We start from the raw sequence: 17,611 nt of genomic DNA, 5'->3' as shown, positions 1-17,611 counted from the left end.
CCAAGGGGCTCAGAGCAGAGCATGGGTTTGTGTGTCCTGGCATTCCCCGCTGTCCTATGGGCCAGCTCTGCCGGTGTTTGGGGTCTGGTCCAGGCCTGGGTCCAGGGCCACGGCAAACAAGGAAGGAAGAGGAGCCCCCGTGGGGTTTCTGAGGATCCGGGTGTCCCGTGTCCGGGACTCGAAGAAGGAAAACGACTTACATGAAAAGGAAGGGAAGCTTCTAAAGTGAACTAAGAGAAATTCAGATATTTGTATTTGATTCGGAGGAATTCTGTTCGAGAAGGTAAAAAAAGGGGGCAGGGGATTCCACTTAAGCAAGTCAAACCGGCGTCATACGGCTACACAGGACGGGTCCTGCCGCAGGGGCAGGAGCATGTGCGCGTGTGTCTCTGCACGTCCGTGCATGTGTTCGCACAGTGTAAGCCCGCGTGCATGCGTGTAAGCAGCCGTGCCTGTCTCTGCATGTTCATGCACTGCTGTGTTCGGTGGCTTTTTGGAGCTCACGGCCCCTGGGACTCAGCCCAGGTGAGGCACCCCGCCCCTCTGTGCTAGGGGACGGGGGGTTGGGGGGGCGCTTGGAGGCTGGGAAGGGGCCAGCCAGAAGGGCCAGGACGGGACACGCCTGAAGCCTGACAGAGTTCAAGGAGGACGAGGGCTTGTCGGGAGTCAAGGGCGTGTCCCGGGGGGTGTTCCTGCTGGGAGAGGGGAGCCGGGAGGTGGGGATGCTGGGGCTGTGGGAGGACCCCCCCCCCCCGCTCCCGCCTGCGCCCGACCACTGCCAAGTCGCTAGCTCGGCCCACCGCCCTTGGACGTCTCTCTCCTGGCTCCCTGCGCCTGCTGCTGCTGGGCCGGGTCTCTGGCGCTGGGAATCAGAGGGCTAGTGACAGCACGCGGACGGCCACGGAGGCTGCCTGCCTGAGCCCAGCCTGTGCAGGGGTATCGCGCCCTCCAGGCAACTTGTGTGCATTTGCACGATTTACACGAGGGCCTCCAGGGAGAGCGAATCCTGGGGGATTCGGGGCCAGGCCAGGCAGGGCAGAAGGTCAGAGGTGCCACGGCCTGTTGTCCTCGGTTCACACACCGCTTAGAGGCAAAATCAAAACACCTCTCGGCCCGATCACAGTCTCCATGGCCAGAGACCGGAAGCCTCACCAGCTGAAGTCAACACAATGTTCTGTAGGAGTTTTGAAAATTCATTAATGGCCTCCTCGGCTTTCCTGTTTGCAAGTACCAGCGGGAGCTAGGGCTGGCTTCAGGGAGAGGAGCGGGGGCGGGGAGAAGCCGGCGCAGGACCAGGGGAGGCCAAGAGGGAGGCACCTGCCCCCAGCCCCCCGGCCCCCTGGGTGCATCTGGGCGACTCTGCGCTTCTGTAAACATCGAATCAGCAGCAAATGCTTCTTGTGTCCCTTGGCTGAACCCCTTCCCGCAGCATCTGGAGAATTCCCTACCTTACGGGGCTCAGTGGGAAGCAGAGCTTGCCTCCCGCTGCAAATGCTCCCTCTAGCGGGTTGAACTGTGTCCCCTGAAAGGGGGTGTGCTCAGATCCCGACCCCCAGACCTCACAAGTACGACCTTAGAGAAAGGTTCCTGCAGATATGATCGAGGAAGGCTATCCAGACGGGATCGTCCTGGCTGAGGTGGGCCCTACATCCTAAGACGGGTGTCCTTCTGGGGCCCGAGACGCAGACACGGCGGGAGGGGCCGCGTGAAGACGGGGGGTTCTGGGTGGTGGGACCACAAGCCAAGGCTTGCCAGAGCCGCCTGCAGCTGGAAGGGGCCGGAGCAGACACTCCCTCAGAGCCTCCAGAAGGACCTGGCCCCTCTGCTCGCCCTGGACCTCATGGTTTGGGGCTTCTGCCTCCACAGCTGTGAGACGACCTGTTTCTGTTGCTTGAAGCCTCCCCGCTGGTGGTTCTCCACAGAGAGAGCTGCGGAAGCCACTGTGCTCCGCCGCAGACACAGTGTGGGCACCCGGTCCAGCTCCGTCCAGACATCAGATCTGCGGTCAGGGTACGGGCGAGCAGCCTGAATCTATAGCAGGGCCCGCAGGGCCGCGGGGCGCCCAGGGCCTGGGGCTCTGGGTGCCGGGGAGACAGACAGTGTGCGTCTGGGGCTCAGACGCTGAATCTTCACGGCGTCAGCTCTGCGTGGGTGTTTGGGACCTGCAGAACCACCGAGCAGGCCCGCTGCCGAGACCTCCCAGCCACCTGGGAGCTCCCCAGCATCCTTGAGGATGAAGCCCCTTTTCTGCTGAAGGAGCTCCAACCGGCCTGCACGGCGGCTTCCCGACCTGCCCGCCCAGGTGCCCCGGGGTCCTGCGCGGCAGGAGCCGTCCCGGGCTTATTTGCTTGTCCAATCTGCTGGCCGAGCTTCAGCGGGTCACTTAATCTCTGCGGCTTCTCCGTCGTCCACGGGGAACATGAATCGGTTTTGAAGACAGAACACCAAACGGATTTCCTAAATGTCGACACACTCTGGGAAGCGGGACCAGGTAAGTCACGCTTCGAGTTATTACAGGGAATAGGTTTTTGCATGATCCTGAATATTCTTCTCGAAAAAAAGTCCAAGCAATTCATACGAAATATGAAAAGTGACCTTCACGGAGTCCTGCGAATGCGAATCAGCCAGACACCATCTGGGGAAGCCACAGATGCCGGCCTCGGGCTGGGATTTCTCCTTGTCATCCCCGAGCTTAATAAATGGGCTGTCCTTTGCCTTGACATTGACGAAGACGCGGGACTTCGATGGGGAATCGTGAAGCGTGAGAATTCAAGCAGGGCTCCTTAATTTGTGGACGGGGACACCGGGGGAGAGACGCGGAAGCTGTCCCCTCCTGGGTTCAGCTGTTCGGTCCCCGAGTCCGGACCGCACCGACTCCCCTGTGCGGGCTGGAAGTTCCTCTGCGGGCCTCGGTGCTGACGGGGAGCCAAGAGCTAGAGATTTGGCAGGCGTATCCCAGAAACAGTCGTGCAGGCGAGGAGCGTATCGGCTTGCCTCCATGTGAAAAGAGACACGAAGATGCTCAGCAGAAGGTCCTCTCCCAAGGGGGCTGCTCCGGGGTTTTTCACGTTTTCATTCCATCGTCTTCTGCACCGAAGGAGCTAACCTCCTCCACTTGCCACCAAGGGTACCCCCCGCCCCCTCCACCCCCAACTCCCTCCACCGCCCTGTGCGGTGACGTCATGGGTCACCAAGCAACTTTCACTTATGAACAGACCCTCACAGTTCTTGCTTCCGTTAGCCTCAAAGGTAATTTTGAGGGGGGGTGCCTGGGTGGCTCAGTGGGTTAAGCCTCTGCCTTCGGCTCGGGTCATGATCTCAGGGTCCTGGGATCGAGCCCTGCATCAGGCTCTCTGCTCAGCGGGGAGCCTGCTTCCCCCTCTCTCTCTGCCTGCCTCTCTGCCTACTTGTGATCTCTGTCTGTCAAATAAATAAATACATCTTTAAAAAAAAAAAGTAATTTTTGAACATTTCACAAAGAGAAGACATTCCGCTTACCTCCAGGCTTCACTCAGCACCAGGGGTTGGGGGGAGGTGGGAGGGCGACGCAGCTGATGTAAACAGAGGTTAAAAGACAGAGAGAAAGGAAAGGAGGCAGAAGTGTCACTCACAGTCCACTCGCTTCTCTAGCTCGGCCAAGTGGTTCGCGACTTCAGCTTTCAGTTCGTTGATTTTAAATGCTCTGGGAATGGGAAAAAAAAAAAAATCATCCCTCTTAAAATCGTCAAAGTGGAAAGGGGCGTGGCAAACCTCTGCTGCCCCTGCCCTGGGCGAGGCCTCCGGTGGGCGCCACCCCTGTAGGGGGCACAGGACGCCGGGGATTGCTTTTAAGGTGCTCCGGGCCTCCGAGGGGCGGGGAGGAAAGAGACACACCCACAAACGATCTCCAGAGCCCGTGTTCCATGACAGAAGGCTGGCGGGTGTGCTTCCCTCCCCACGTCGGGGCGCTGAGCACCTGCTGTCCAGGGACTATGCATCTAGAAGGTTCTGTACCTGGAGAACTGCTCTGCCACCTGCGTCAGCACGCTCTGGATTAATTCTTCTTTCTCTACGGACCAAAAAAGAAAGACAGATGGAGAAGGGGAAAAGTCTGCGGATCACCATGGCCCAAATTGGAATGTCGTAGGCAGGCGGCGCCGACGCCATGGCGGGGAGACCTCGGGGAGACCCTCGCGCCCACCGCCAGCAGCCAGAGCCGCTCCGGGGCATGGAGTTTCCCCGCCCACCTTCAGAGGCTCTTTCCCACCTGGCCTGCCCCCACCAGCCCTTCTCGGTGGTCTCTCGGCAGAGTGGCCGGACTCTGGTCCTTCCCTAGTCTGCACCAGCCATAAAATGCAGGCAGGACTGGGTCTCTAAATAGGGAAGTTTTCACTTAGTGCCCTGCTCCACTTTATGGCGGGTAATTACCAGGACAAGGTGAGTTCAAGGCATATTTCAAACGTAAAACACAGTGTTCTCATGGCAGGTCCTGGAGAGAGGAAGCAGGCCGGGCTGAGCGAGTTTGTCCCTTTGTTGCCTGGCACGTAACCCTGGGCTGGGTGGTGGCTTTACAAGGTTCAGGTCCCAGGCTGAATATAACCTGCCAGTTTTCCTGTTTCCTGACTGGGCCCCATGCCAGAGGCTTCATAGGAAGGCACAGACGCTCACAGCACTGTTCTTTCCAGCACCCCCTGCTCCTGGGAAGGGACAGAGCAAGCCCTGGCTCCAGGTGGCCATTTGTTCACGCCCTAAAACACTGAGAACCTGCACGAGACCTGCTCCTGAGTCATGTAGTCTCTGCTGGCTTTATGCCTAGCCCTCTGCTAAAACCAAAACAAATGAAAACCAAACGAAATCTGCCCGAACAAACAAAAAATCTCAATTTTCCAGTATGGTGATGGGGCTTAAGAGCAAAAAATACCTTCCTGCGTTCTGCTCTAATGCCTCCATTCCTAGGAAGGAACCCAGGTATGCACATAGAAGATGTTCATCTTGGGGTATTTTAACCCAGTGAAAACCATAACAGCCCCAGTGTCTATGAGATGGACATTGAATAAATGAGGGTGCATCTGGCCTGTAGAGATATATTCTGCTATCAGAAATAATATTTTGGAAAATGTTCGTGTCTATTGTTAGAGTTAAAGGAAAAAAGAGATCGTAAGACAGTAATACAGTGTGATCTCATTTTTTAAGATATTGGGAAGATACACTCTGAAATCATGATAGTAGTTATTTTTTGGTTGTAAGATTGTATATACACTTCTCCCTTATTTTTGCTTTTCTATATCTAATATACACCTATAATGAATATATGTTAATTTCATGAGAAGTGTTTAAAAAATGATCATCCCTTGGAACCTCTCATCCCTTCACTTGCCACATGAATGGGTGATGACCCAAGGTTCCGTCTAGCTTTAGAATTCTAAGACTGGATGAGAAGAAGAAAAACGATGTCTTGTTGTAGGTCCCGAAACCATAAGAGTAAAATTTTCATAGAGCCCTGTGTGGAGCTGCTGGCTGACCCAAGGCCCTATCCCTCAGCAGGGATAGGGCCTCCACCAGGAGAGAGAAATGGTGACTCTAATAAGAGCCAACAGTGAGAAAGTTTCACAGGCTTCCTTGGGGGAACTCAGTCGGATTTTTAGATCACTTATTCTGAAATTCTTGGGGGAAGTAATGTATCACATGACCTTTGAGAGTTAATGAACTTGAAGCCTTGACATAAGTTGAGAAGCCCATCAAACCAGGAAGAGACCACTCCACTTAGGAACAGCAGAACACATATTCCTTTCAGATGCGTAGGAAGCACAGACCAAGACACCATATTCTGGACCACAAAGAAGACCTCAACAAATTTAAAAGAAATGAAACCATGTAGAGTATGGTCTCTGACCATAATAGGATCCAACAGGAAATCAGTAACAGAAAGATCGTAGGAGAATCTTGGAAGTTAAATAATACCCCCTTAAGTAATTCATGGGTGAAAGTGAAAATTTCAAAAGAAATAAAAATGGACCCTGAACTGAGTGAAAATGAAAACAGAATACACCCAAACTTAGCCGCAGACATGGCTAATGCAGTACTGAGAGGAAGAGTTATAGCACTAAAGGCTTACAGTAGAAGAGGGGAGAAACTCATCTCCACAATCCAAGAGCCTAGAAAATGAAGAGCAAAATAAACCCAAAAGAGCAGAAGCAAGGAAGTAATAAAGAACAGAAATCAAGGGAAAAGAGAATAGTAAAACCACGCAGCAAATCAGTGAAGCCAAGAGCTAGTTATTTAAAAATATTAGTAAATTGACAAATCTCTAGAAAGACTGGCAAAAATACCAAAGAGAGAAGACACAAAGTTGCAGTATTAGGAATGAAGGGGGGATATGACTACAAACCCTGGAAGATAATAAAGGAACACGACATAGAACTCCACACGCAGAAATCTGAAACCCTAGAGGAAAAAAAGCAAGTCCTAGAAAAGCATGAACTACCAAACTCAACCAAGACAAAATAGGTAATTTGAACAGCCTTAAACTATTAGGAAAATTGAATTTCTGATTTTAAATCTCCCCCAGAAGAAATTTCCAGGTGCAAATGGTTTCACTGGAGAATTCTACTAAACATTTAAAGAAGAATTAACACATTTCTAAGCAATTTCTTCCAGGAAACAGAAGAGGAGGAACACGTTCCAATTCATTTTATGAAGCCAGTATTAACTTGATACCAAATCCAGACAAATACAACAAAGGGAAAAAGACAGACCATTATTCCTCTTGAATACAGATGCAAAAATCCTTAACACAATATTAGTGCTTCGAATTCAACAAAATATGAAAATGATTATACGTCAAGGTCAAGTGGGGTTAATTTCAGGGATGCAAGGCTGGTTCGATCTTTGAAAATCAATGAGTGTGATCTGCTATATTAGCAGCTGAAGAAAAAAAACAGATGACCATATCAATTCAAAAACATTTGAAAGAACTTGACACCTGTTCATTTCATAAGCTCTCGGGAAAGCAGGACTAGAGGAGAACTTCTTCAAGTGGACAAAGAACATCTACCCAAAACCTACAGCTTGGTGAAAGACGGAATCTTTCTTGCTTCACCAGTGACAAGGCAGAGATGTCTGCTCTCACTGTCCTCACTAACCATTGTGCTAGAAGTCCTAGCCAGTGCAACAAGGCAAGAAAAGGAAAGCAGATGAGAAAGGAAGAAACAAAACTCAGTTGGCTGATGCCATGACTATCTACACAAAAAATTCCAAGGCATTTACAAAAACTTTCCTAGAACTAAAAAATGAGTTCAGCAAGGTCACAGGATACAAGATAAAGATATAAAATAATTGTATTTGCAAATATTAGCAAAGTGGCCATGTGGACACTGAAATGGAAATCACAATACCACCGTACAAACACTAAAAACAAACAAACCAACCCAAAACTCGGGTGTTAATATAACAGGACAGACACGTAAGTTGTAAGCTGAAAACTACAAAACCCTGATGAAGGAGATAAAAAGAAATCTGAATACATGAAGAGACATACCATGTTCATGGTTTGGAAGACTTTACATAGTAAAGTAAATTGACATACGAAGATGACATATAAAGAGATGTCAGTTCTCCCCAAACTGATCTGTGGGTTTAACATAGTTTCTATCAAATTCCAGCAAGACTTTTGTAGAAATGGATGCAATTATTCTAACTTTTATATGGAAATGCGGAGGAACTAGAATAGCTAAAACAACTTGAAAAAGGAAGATAAATGTGGGTTGAATCAGTCTATCTGGTTTTAAGATCTATTTACAGGCACACATGGGTGGTATCTTGGGTTTGGGTTCAGACCACCTCAATGAATTCAAATATCACAAAAAACCGAGTCAAAATGAATTGTTTGGCTTCCCAGTGTGTATGGAGTTTCTATTTACACTACACGGCAGTGTATGAAGTGTGTAATTTAATACTCCAATTAAAAAATATTTTGTTGCTAAAAAATGTTAACTATCATCTGAGCTTTCAGTGAGTCCCAATCCTTTTGCTGGTGGAGGGTCCTGCCTCCGTAGGGAGGGCTGCTGACTGATGAGACTGAGGTTGCTCAAGGCTGGGGTGGTTGTGGCAATTTCTCAAAATAAGACCACAGTGGGGGCGCCTGGGGGGCTCCATCGTGAAGCATCTGCCTTCGGCTCTGGTCGTGATCCCAGGGTCCTGGGATCGAGCCCCACGTCAGCCTCCCTGCTCAGCGGGGAGCCTGCTTCTCCCTTCCCCACTTCCCCTGCTTGTGTTCCCTCTCTCTCTCTCTCTCTCTCTCTGTCAAATAAATAAATAAATAATCTTTTTTTTTTTTTAGATTTTATTTGTTTATTTGACAGAGAGAGATCACAAGTAGGCAGAGAGGCAGGCAGAGAGAGAGAGAGAGAGAGAGAGATAGAGGAGGAAGCAGGCTCCCCGCTGAGCAGAGAGCCTGATGCGGGACTCGATCCCAGGACCCTGAGATCATGACCTGAGCCGAAGGCAGTGGCTTAACCCACTGAGCCACCCAGGCGCCCCAATAAATAAATAATCTTAAAAAAAGAAAGACAGACAGACCGCAGTGAAGGTCATCGCACCAGACTCTTCCTTTCAGGAAAGATTTCTCTGCAGCATACAAAGCAGTTTGGCACCACCGTGCCCACAGCAGAACTCCTTTCAAAACTGGAGTCCGTAATCCTCTGAAACCCTGCCCCTGCTTTATTAACTAAGTTTATGTGTATTCTAAATCCTTTGTTGCCATTGCAACAATCTGCACGGCATCTTTTTTTTTTTTAAAGGTTTTATTTATTTGACAGAGAGAGATCACAAGTAGGCAGAGAGGCAGACAGAGAGAGAGGGGGAAGCTGGCTCCCCGCTGAGCAGAGAGCCCGATGTGGGGCTCGATCCCAGGACCCTGAGATCATGACCCGAGCCGAAGGCAGAGGCTTTAACCCACTGAGCCACCCAAATGCCCCTCTGCACGGCACCTTAACCAAGAACAGATATCATCTCAAGAAACCACTTTCTTGGGGCGCCTGGGTGGCTCAGTCTGTTAAGTGTCTGCCTTCGGCTCAGGTCAGGATCTCAGGGTCCTGGGATCGAGCCCCGCGTCGCTGGGCTCCCTGCTCAGTGGGGCACCTGCTTCTCCTTCTCTCTCTGCCCCTCCCCTGGCTCATGCTTGCTCACTCTCTCAAATAAATAAATAAATAAAATCTTAAAAAAAAAAAGGAGCCACTGTCTTTGCTCACCCACGAAAAGCAACTGCTCATCTGTTAAAATTTTATCATGAAATTGTAGCAATTCAAATATGATAATAATGAAAAAGTTTGAGCTAGTCCAAGAAGTACTGAAATGTGACATGGAGACAGCTAGGCAAGGCTTCTGGAAGCACCGTGCCGACAGACCTGCTTGGCGCAGGTTTATCAGAAACCTTCAATTTGTAAAAAATGCAATTATCGTCAAAGCACCATAAAACAAGGTGAACCCGTACACAGCTGTAATAATCAGGACTGTGGGATGTTAGTGGAGGGTAGACACAGATGTCAACGGAACAGAGAATCACAATCACACCCATACAGATATGCCCAGCTGATCTTCGACCAGTGTCTGAAGGTGATTCAACGCAGGAAAGGCCGTCTTTTCAGTAAATGGAGCTGAGCAAGTGAACGGTCACAGGCAGAAAAATAAAACTTGACCTAGACCTCACAGTTGATATGAAAATTAACCCAAAATGGACCACGGATATAAAATCCAAAGATAGAAGGCTTTTAGGGGGGGAAAAAAAAGGAGAAAATCTCCAGGTTTGGGGCTAGGCAGGGCTCTTAGACTTGACATCACAAATACAACTCGTGACAGGAAAAACAATGGACTGAATTTCCTCAGAAGTAAAGCTGTCGCTCTGCAGAGGACGGGCCAGAGGACGAAAGGTCAAGCCACAGTCTGGGAGGAGATGCTTGCAAACTGCATCCGACAGAGGCTCGAATACAGGGCATGGAAAGAGCCATCCACACTCAGCAGTAAAACTCTGTGAAAGAAGCTTCTCCAGAACTTCTCAGCAGTAAAAAACAAAACAGCCCATTTGAAAAGGGGCAAGAGACACTAGCACTAGCAGACAAGCGCATGAAAAGACGCTGTGCATCACGGGCCATTAGGAAACGCCAGCTAAAACCACACTGAACTATCAGGGCACACGTCTCAGAAAGGCTAAAACAGAAAAAACCAAAAACGATGACAACCCCCAAAGCTGGCAACCATGTGGAGAAACTGGACGACCTACCCCGCGCTGGTGGGAACGCCGGCTTAGCAACTGCACCCCAGGGCAGGGAGAGGAAAACCGGCCCAGGATACTCAGGGCCACTTTCTTGGTGACCGCCTCGAACTGGAAACAACTTGGGAGCTCTCGGATGGGTGACAAACAGCGGTCTGTCCACAGCGGGAAACACTACTGAGTTGCAGAAAGAGCCGAGCTAGTGCGGGAGCAACACGACACCGTGGAGGGATTTCCAGGGACTCACGCCGAGTAAAGGAATCCTGTCCCCAAAGGTGCCCACTGTCCGGCCACATTTGTAGAATGCTTCTGGAATGGCACAATGACAGACGTGGAGGACGCAGCGATCGCCAGGGGTTCTGGCAGGAAGAACATCGTGGGGACAGAATGCTGGGACTGCGTCCAGACCGCATCGGTGTGTGCACGGCCCGGCATGGCTTCTTACCGCCTTCGGAAAGATGTCACCACGGGGGGAAGGCGCAAAGGGGCCATGGGCTCTCACTATGTGTTTCCTCACAACTGTGTATTATTCTATAATTATTTTAAAATAAAAAGCTTAATAAAAATTGTATAGATAGGATGGATTCTCCTTTTTCCTTTGGACTCTAGAGGCGAGATCCTTTGCCCATCGCAGGATTTTCACACCAACGTTCTATTTCCAGCCCACGTAGTAGTAATGCTTTCCAACCCTTCCTCCTGTGCCTTCTCTGCCTCTGGCTCAGTCCAAGGGGTGGACATTCGTGCTCTGGTCCATGTGACAGCTACGCCGCAGCCTGATTCCGGCGACATGTCTGTGGTTCCCAGAAGGGGCTCAGCAGGAGGCTGAACTCCCCGTGAGAGCAGCTGCTGGGCGCTGTCACCAGGGTTGCAGTGCACACACTGGACGCCCTGACCGGAACAGCACCCAGGACAGCACCCAGGGCTCCCGAGTGCTTTAGGAATGGCACAATCTGCATTTTTTCGCCAGGAGACGGGGCAAAAATGCCTGTGTGCACAAAGGTCAACCACACCCGCACATCCATAAACAGAGCCCTGATCAGGAAATGGGTGCCTCCCCCTCCCCAGCCTGGCTCTCTGGAATTCCTGCCGCGGGTTACTGTTTCCTCCCAGCGGATTTCAGAACTGAAAATGAACTGCGATTTCATGCGTGTGAACGCGGCCTGTGCTCGCCGTTGCTGTCGCCGGCCTGGACGGCCACAGGTCCTCTGGGACACCCTGTCCTCCTTCCGTGCCTGTCCCGGGGAGTCCCAGCCCCCGGGGAACAGGCCAGGCTCCGGGGTCCATGTCCTGCCTGCACCGAGCTGAAATCTGGGACCGTCGGACAGCCCTAAAGCCCTGGCTATGGGGGCAGCAAGCAGTTTCCCATCACAAATGTTAGTCTTCCCGGCACACCTTACCAGAAAAATCTGACATAATGCAGGAAACCCGTGCCTTTCCCCTAAATGCTGGACGGCATGTACCACGTTTCATAAAAACTAGTGCATATCCAGGCATCTTGCTTTGAGAATTTCTTCATTGCTTTAAGAACAACCCACTGGGCCGAGGGAGGCTCTCGGGGCTGGGAAACGGGGAGGGTGGGACGCAGGGTCCAAGGGCACAGGAAGTCAGGATGACGCACCGATGGGGCTGGGGAGAGCCAGCTGACGGCCACGGGCAACCTGCACGCTCTCCGGAGAAACCTGTGCCAGCCGAGCGGCCGCCAGACTGTCTGGAAGGGTCCCCGCCCCGGGCACGGTGCTCCTCAAGCACGCTGCTCCGAGCTCACTGGGACTCAGTCCTCAGCTCCCAGGGCTCCAAGACGGGCAGTGGGTCGGCCGCCCAAGCGACCAATCCTAAGGACGGAGGCTGCGGCAGGCTCGCCATCTGCGTCTTACCCCCGGACTGGCCGCCGTCAGGGCGTTGGGGGCACTTGTCCCTGGCTGCTCAGGCGGCGGGCACCGGAGGGTACATGCTCCCGCCAGCGGAGTCGCTCTCACAGCAGAGGTTCCTGTAGCTCAGGTCATCTCCGCGTCTGGCAGGGGGTGGGTCCGGCTGCTGGGACACCACCACATCAGTCCAGATTCGGGCCACAGATGCACCCTCAGGGGCCCCAGGACCCGGCCCGGGAGCCAGAGCCAAGGGGACTCCTGGGGCGCAGGGGCAGGACGGGAACCCTCCCCAGAGCGTCACCCAGCTGCTGTCACAAGGGACCCAGGAGTCCCACACGTGCCGCTGCCCCGAGGCCCGGACGGTTCAAGGAACCCGCCTCCGCCTCTCCCAGCGCTTCTAGGAGTTGTTCACTTGTTCCAGACAGATCCCCAGTCCCCCCCACAGCCAGGGCACAGAAATCTGGTTCACCCGATCAATAAGACAGCCTAATCTATAAATTCTGCCCTGAAGAGTAGTCTACACGAGGCACTAACTCGATTGGCCAGCCCGCTGCCGGGCATTTCTCTTTACCCAGTGCTGAGCGGAGTGACAGTGGTGACGGCCGCACTCTTGTCCCCTGCACACCTGCACTGGCCGGGGCGTGGGCCTTTCCTTCTCTCCCTAAACAAATGCAAACAGGCCCTAGTCATATGGGGGCCCCAAACTTGCACGGGGAGGGCAGGTGGCAGGGGGACCTCAGCCCAGACACCTGATCCCCTGGGACACACTTGCCTGGGAGCTCCCTGCGGGTCTGCCTTTCTGGCACGTGGGCACATGTTGTGCAACATCACGGCTGCGCCCTGGCTTGGACGTGACCCTGGGCAAGCGGGACTTCCCCTGACTCACCCGGAAGCAATGCGGTGAGATACTGAGCGTCCTTCCGGAAACATTTACCGAAGAGTCCGCTACGGCTTCAGAGTGGGGAGACTAGTCCAGAGGGATACCCTGAGGCCCCAGAGGTTCATTTATGGCCACTCTTGTCTGGGGCTCTGCCGAGGGGGATGTGGAGGGGGACCCCTGTCTGCCCCCCGCCCCTCCCTCCTTCTTGGAGGAGGGGTGAACTCACCTCTGCCCCACTTTTGCTCTCCTGGCCCCTCTAGCTGGGAGAGGACATTCTGGCCCAGGGCACAGTCACGGGCAATTCGGTGTTTATGGACGTCATAAACATAAAACGGATGAGCAGAGCGAGGATGTTTCTCTTATAACCCGGGAGCACAGTAAAGTTACATGGTTACCTGTGACCTCACCTTGCTTCTTAAAGGCACAGGTGCCCTTTCCAGGACACGTCTTACCGAGAAATCACTCCCGTTTATCAGCAGCCGACAGGATGCTTCCCTGTGGCTGGTGGTGACCTTGACTCATGCTTTCGCCTCCTGTTAGCCTTCAGAGGTAGCAGAGAAAGCAAGGTGGACCGAAGTGCCCTGATGACCACACCTGAAATTCTGGAGCGGGTCTTGTAGCCACCAAGCTGGGGGATGGGCAGGGTCATTACAGACTCACGGCACCTCGGAGGCAGGAGTAGGGCGCAGCTTTTCCCCTTTTGGATTTGGAGAGGGGGATTTCCTATTCTGCTTTGATTTGATCCCAGATGTCTGCATACAATTTCTCCCTCTGCCCTTCTCCCGAGGCTTGTTTTTCAAGTTTTTCAAGATAAATGCCGGTAAGGGGAGTTGCCTCGGGGATAGCTCGGAGTGCAATTTTCCTTTATTGTTTTATAGATTGCAACAACCCTAACAAACAACCATAACAATCTTTATTGAGCTCTTAACTACAGTCCAGGCACCACTTTAAGCGGCTTGTACTGATGGGTCATTGAGCCCTCCTAGTGACTTGACGTGGCTATGTGATGTAGACAGAAAGTTGAGTCACGACAGGGCCAGAGTCTTCTGCCCTCTCCCCCAGTCATATTCCCACTCAGGGCTGCAAAGGCCAGAGAGTGTGGCACTTTCCCATGGGGCAAGGACACTCCGCACACACTCCTCATCCCTCAGAAACACCCTCCCCCACGGCTGATGAGGTGTGGTGTACTTTGGAGGGAGAAGGATGTGGGTACGATATTCTGGCAAGGATGCCCCGGGCATAGTTGTATCTGGCAACCAGCAGTGGGTCATACATGTTGGGGGGGAACTCTGTCCGCCATATGCGTATGTCAAGATGACGCCATGAGAGCAGTTTCTGGAAGAATTCTGTCAGGATAAATTCTCATCTAATACACTCATCAATTATGGTGCCAAGGACAGGACGTTTGCAAAAATCTATTGAAGATGGAGGCTTTTTTGCAAACTAAAGGCTTCTCTCCATCTGTGGAATTTTGCAAGTAGCAAGAGGAATAACAAAATGGCTGACTGTAACGACCAAAGATGGGCAACAGCGTAAAGATACCCCCCCTGGGGCACTAGTTGGATAAACGGTGCTTCATCCATGAAGCTGTGCTGCTGGAGAAGGCAGGAAAGAGATTTCCATGCTCTGCTGTGGAGCGGCTTACAGTGCGTGAGGTGGCTGGAACTGGAGCAGACCACTGCAGGCTCACTGGGTTGCAGGTTCAGAGGGCAGGGTCTGGGGTTGTCGGGGAGGATGGAAATGATAAGCAGAATGCCCAAAGGAAGAAGTTCTAGGAAAACTCTCCTATCCCTTCCCTCATCGGTCTCTGAATTGCACCTGCATGTGGGCCTATGAAGATGATGGAGCTTAGCAGAGATTTCAGTGCTGCCCACCACTGGGGACAAAGTCCGAGTCAGGCAACAACGAGGGCTTCGACAAACCCTCAGGCTTGCTGTTGAAGCCCCGGAAGGGCCACACTTAGAGATGTACCCTAACAAAGCATAAACCAGGCCTCCACAAATTCAAAGCGATCACTCAATAATTTAACGACCAGGTAGAACAAAAAAGATCAACACTCTTCAGAGGATGGTAACAAAATCCAGAATCTCTGCAATGTAATATTCATAACGTCAGTCTACACCAAGAAAGAGGCGAAGTAACGGGAATGTGACATGCAGTCAAGAACAAAAAATCACCCAACAGAAACCCTAGATGACTCAGATGCTGAAATTAGCAGACCACACCTTTCATGAAACAATCACAGTTGTGTTCAAGGACCTAAGGAAAAGGATGTTAGTAAATAATAAACAGATCGAAGGTTATGAGGCAGAAATCTATGAATAAGAATCAAAATTGCAGAATTTAAAAGCGTATCTCAAAACATTCACAGACAGCTAATAGCAGTTTTGAATAAGCAGAAGAGTCAGGAAAATCAAGGACAGATGGACAGAAATGATGCAATCTGTAGAACAAAAAGAAAAGAGATTAAAAAATAACAGAGCAACCACTTGAAGGACAGTGACAACCTTCTAACAGAGACATTAGAATTTCAGAAGGAAGGTGGGGGATGGGGCAACTGGGCGGTGGACATAAGGAGGGCATGTCGCGTAACGAGCACTGGGTGTTCTGTAAGACTGAGGAGGGACACCTGGGTGGTCTAATAGGCATCTCCCTTCCACTCAGGTCACAAGCCCAGGGTCCTGGGATCGAGTCCTGCATAGGGCTCCTTGCTCAGTGGGGAGCCTGCTTCTCCCTCCCTCCCTCTGCCTGCTGCTCCCCCTGCTTCTGTGCACGCTCTCTGGCAAATAAATAAAATAAGAAACCCCAGATGAATCACTGAACTCTACCTCTGAAACTAATAAAACACTTTCTGTTAATTAACTGAATTTAAGTGAAAAAAATAAAAGCTTCTACTAAGATTGAAAAAAAAAAGAATTTCAGAAAGGAAGGTGAGATAGAATGTTGCATAAAATACATTTAAGGAAATAAAGCTGAAAGTTTCACAAACTTGGCGAAAACAGGAGTTTATAGCCCACGGAAACTCCATAAATACCAAGTAGGACAAACAAAAGAATACCAGAGCCAGGTACAGCACAAGCACATTGCTGCAACCCACAGACAAAGGAAAAGGACCTTGAAAGCGGCCAGAAGGGGGGAAAAAAGGCAGAAATCTCTGCAGGAATAAGGATCAAGTAAAAGCTGATTTCTCATCAGAAATGATGAGGGCAGGAAAAAACATGATTCAACATCTTTAAATGTCTTTCAAAGTACAAAAACAAAACCAAACCACAAGTGCAGAATTCTATACCCTGAGAAACCATCTTTCAACACGAAGGCAAAATAAAAACATGTTTGGATAAGCAAACGCTGAGAGAATCCCTCACAAGCAGTCTGGCCCTGTAAGACATGTTAAAAAGGAAAAAGAAATTCTTCAGGCTGAAGGGACATAGCAGCAGTGAGAAGTGGGAATCCACAGGAGGACATAAAAGCACCAGAAATGACATACAGGTCGGGAACTATAAACATTTCTACTTAGGGGCGACTGGTTGGCTCAGTTAGAGGAACATATGACTCTTGATCTCAGGGTCGTGAGTGTGAGCCCTCCTTGAGTGTAGGGATCGCTTAAATAAAGAAAAACTTTAAAAAATCATCTTTAAAATTTTAATTTCTTGAAAAGACAACTGGCTGTTTAAAGCAAAAACGATAATATTGTATCATGGGGTTTATCATGTATGTAGATGGGCTTGGTCTGTTCGGTCGGCTCTAACGGGACTCCACAAACTGGTGTGGATTTATCTCTCATAGCTGTGGCAGCTGGAAGTCCAAGACCAGGACGCTAGCTGACGTGGTGTTTGGGGGGGCGGCTTTCCGGTTTATGGGACAGCGGTCTCCTCGCTGTGTCCTCAGGGTAGGGGGGGAGGGTGCTGTTTGGGGTCCCTTTGGTAAGGATACAAATTCCATAACCTCAGCACAAAGCCTAACAAAGACATTACAAGAAAAAGGTTACAAACCAGTATCCCACTTGAACACTGACACAAAGATTCTTAAAAATTCCTAGTAATTATTAGGAAACCAAACTGAGCAATATATAAAAGAGAATACATCTTACATCAGGGTAGAGGTCCGGTGTACCCTTTAAAAAACTCATTCCTAAGTATTTTTCTAGGAATCCAAGTGGGGTTATCCCAGAAAAGCAAAGCTGTTTTAACATTTGAAAACCAGTCATTGCAACAGCCCATCTGAACAGAATAAAGGAGAAAAATCATCTGATCATCCCTGTAGATGCCGGAACAGCATGTGACCAAACCCAACAGCTGTTTGTGATAAAAACCACTAGAAACCCAGGAATAAAAGCAGATCACCTCGACCCATCTCAACAGATATGAAAAACACCTGACGCAATTCAACAAAGAATTTTGTCAAAAAACAATTGACAAAAAAGAACACTGGGCAAGCTAGGGGAAGAAGATTCCCTCAGCCCGAGAAGGGGCACGTACAACACAGCTGTGGCTCACGTCATACTCGGCGTGAGAGAGAAAGCGTCTCCTGGGGTAAGGTCAGGTGCCTGCTCTCACTTTTACTTAGCAGCACTGAGGTTTCAACTAGGACCACAGGAGAAGTGAAATATAAAAACCA

The 17,611-nt window shown here is 50.6% G+C and overlaps 1 protein-coding gene across 3 annotated transcripts in view; it reads right to left on the bottom strand.

The window, feature by feature from the left end:
• Positions 1 to 17,611, bottom strand: part of PDE9A (phosphodiesterase 9A) — an 81,442-nt gene that overhangs the window by 24,796 nt on the left and 39,035 nt on the right. For all 3 annotated transcript variants that reach the window (XM_032356161.1, XM_032356155.1, XM_032356169.1), the window contains exons 5-6: positions 3,994 to 4,048; positions 3,612 to 3,682 (exon numbers count right to left, since the gene is read on the bottom strand). In XM_032356161.1, the coding sequence (XP_032212052.1) occupies positions 3,612 to 3,682; positions 3,994 to 4,048 (126 nt within the window). The remainder of the gene's footprint in view (positions 1 to 3,611; positions 3,683 to 3,993; positions 4,049 to 17,611) is intronic.

Source organism: Mustela erminea, chromosome 1 (assembly GCF_009829155.1).
Source record: "Mustela erminea isolate mMusErm1 chromosome 1, mMusErm1.Pri, whole genome shotgun sequence".
NCBI lineage: Eukaryota > Metazoa > Chordata > Mammalia > Carnivora > Mustelidae > Mustela > Mustela erminea.
Note: the sequence above shows the minus strand (reverse complement) of the source record. Positions and strands in the feature narration are given on the sequence as shown.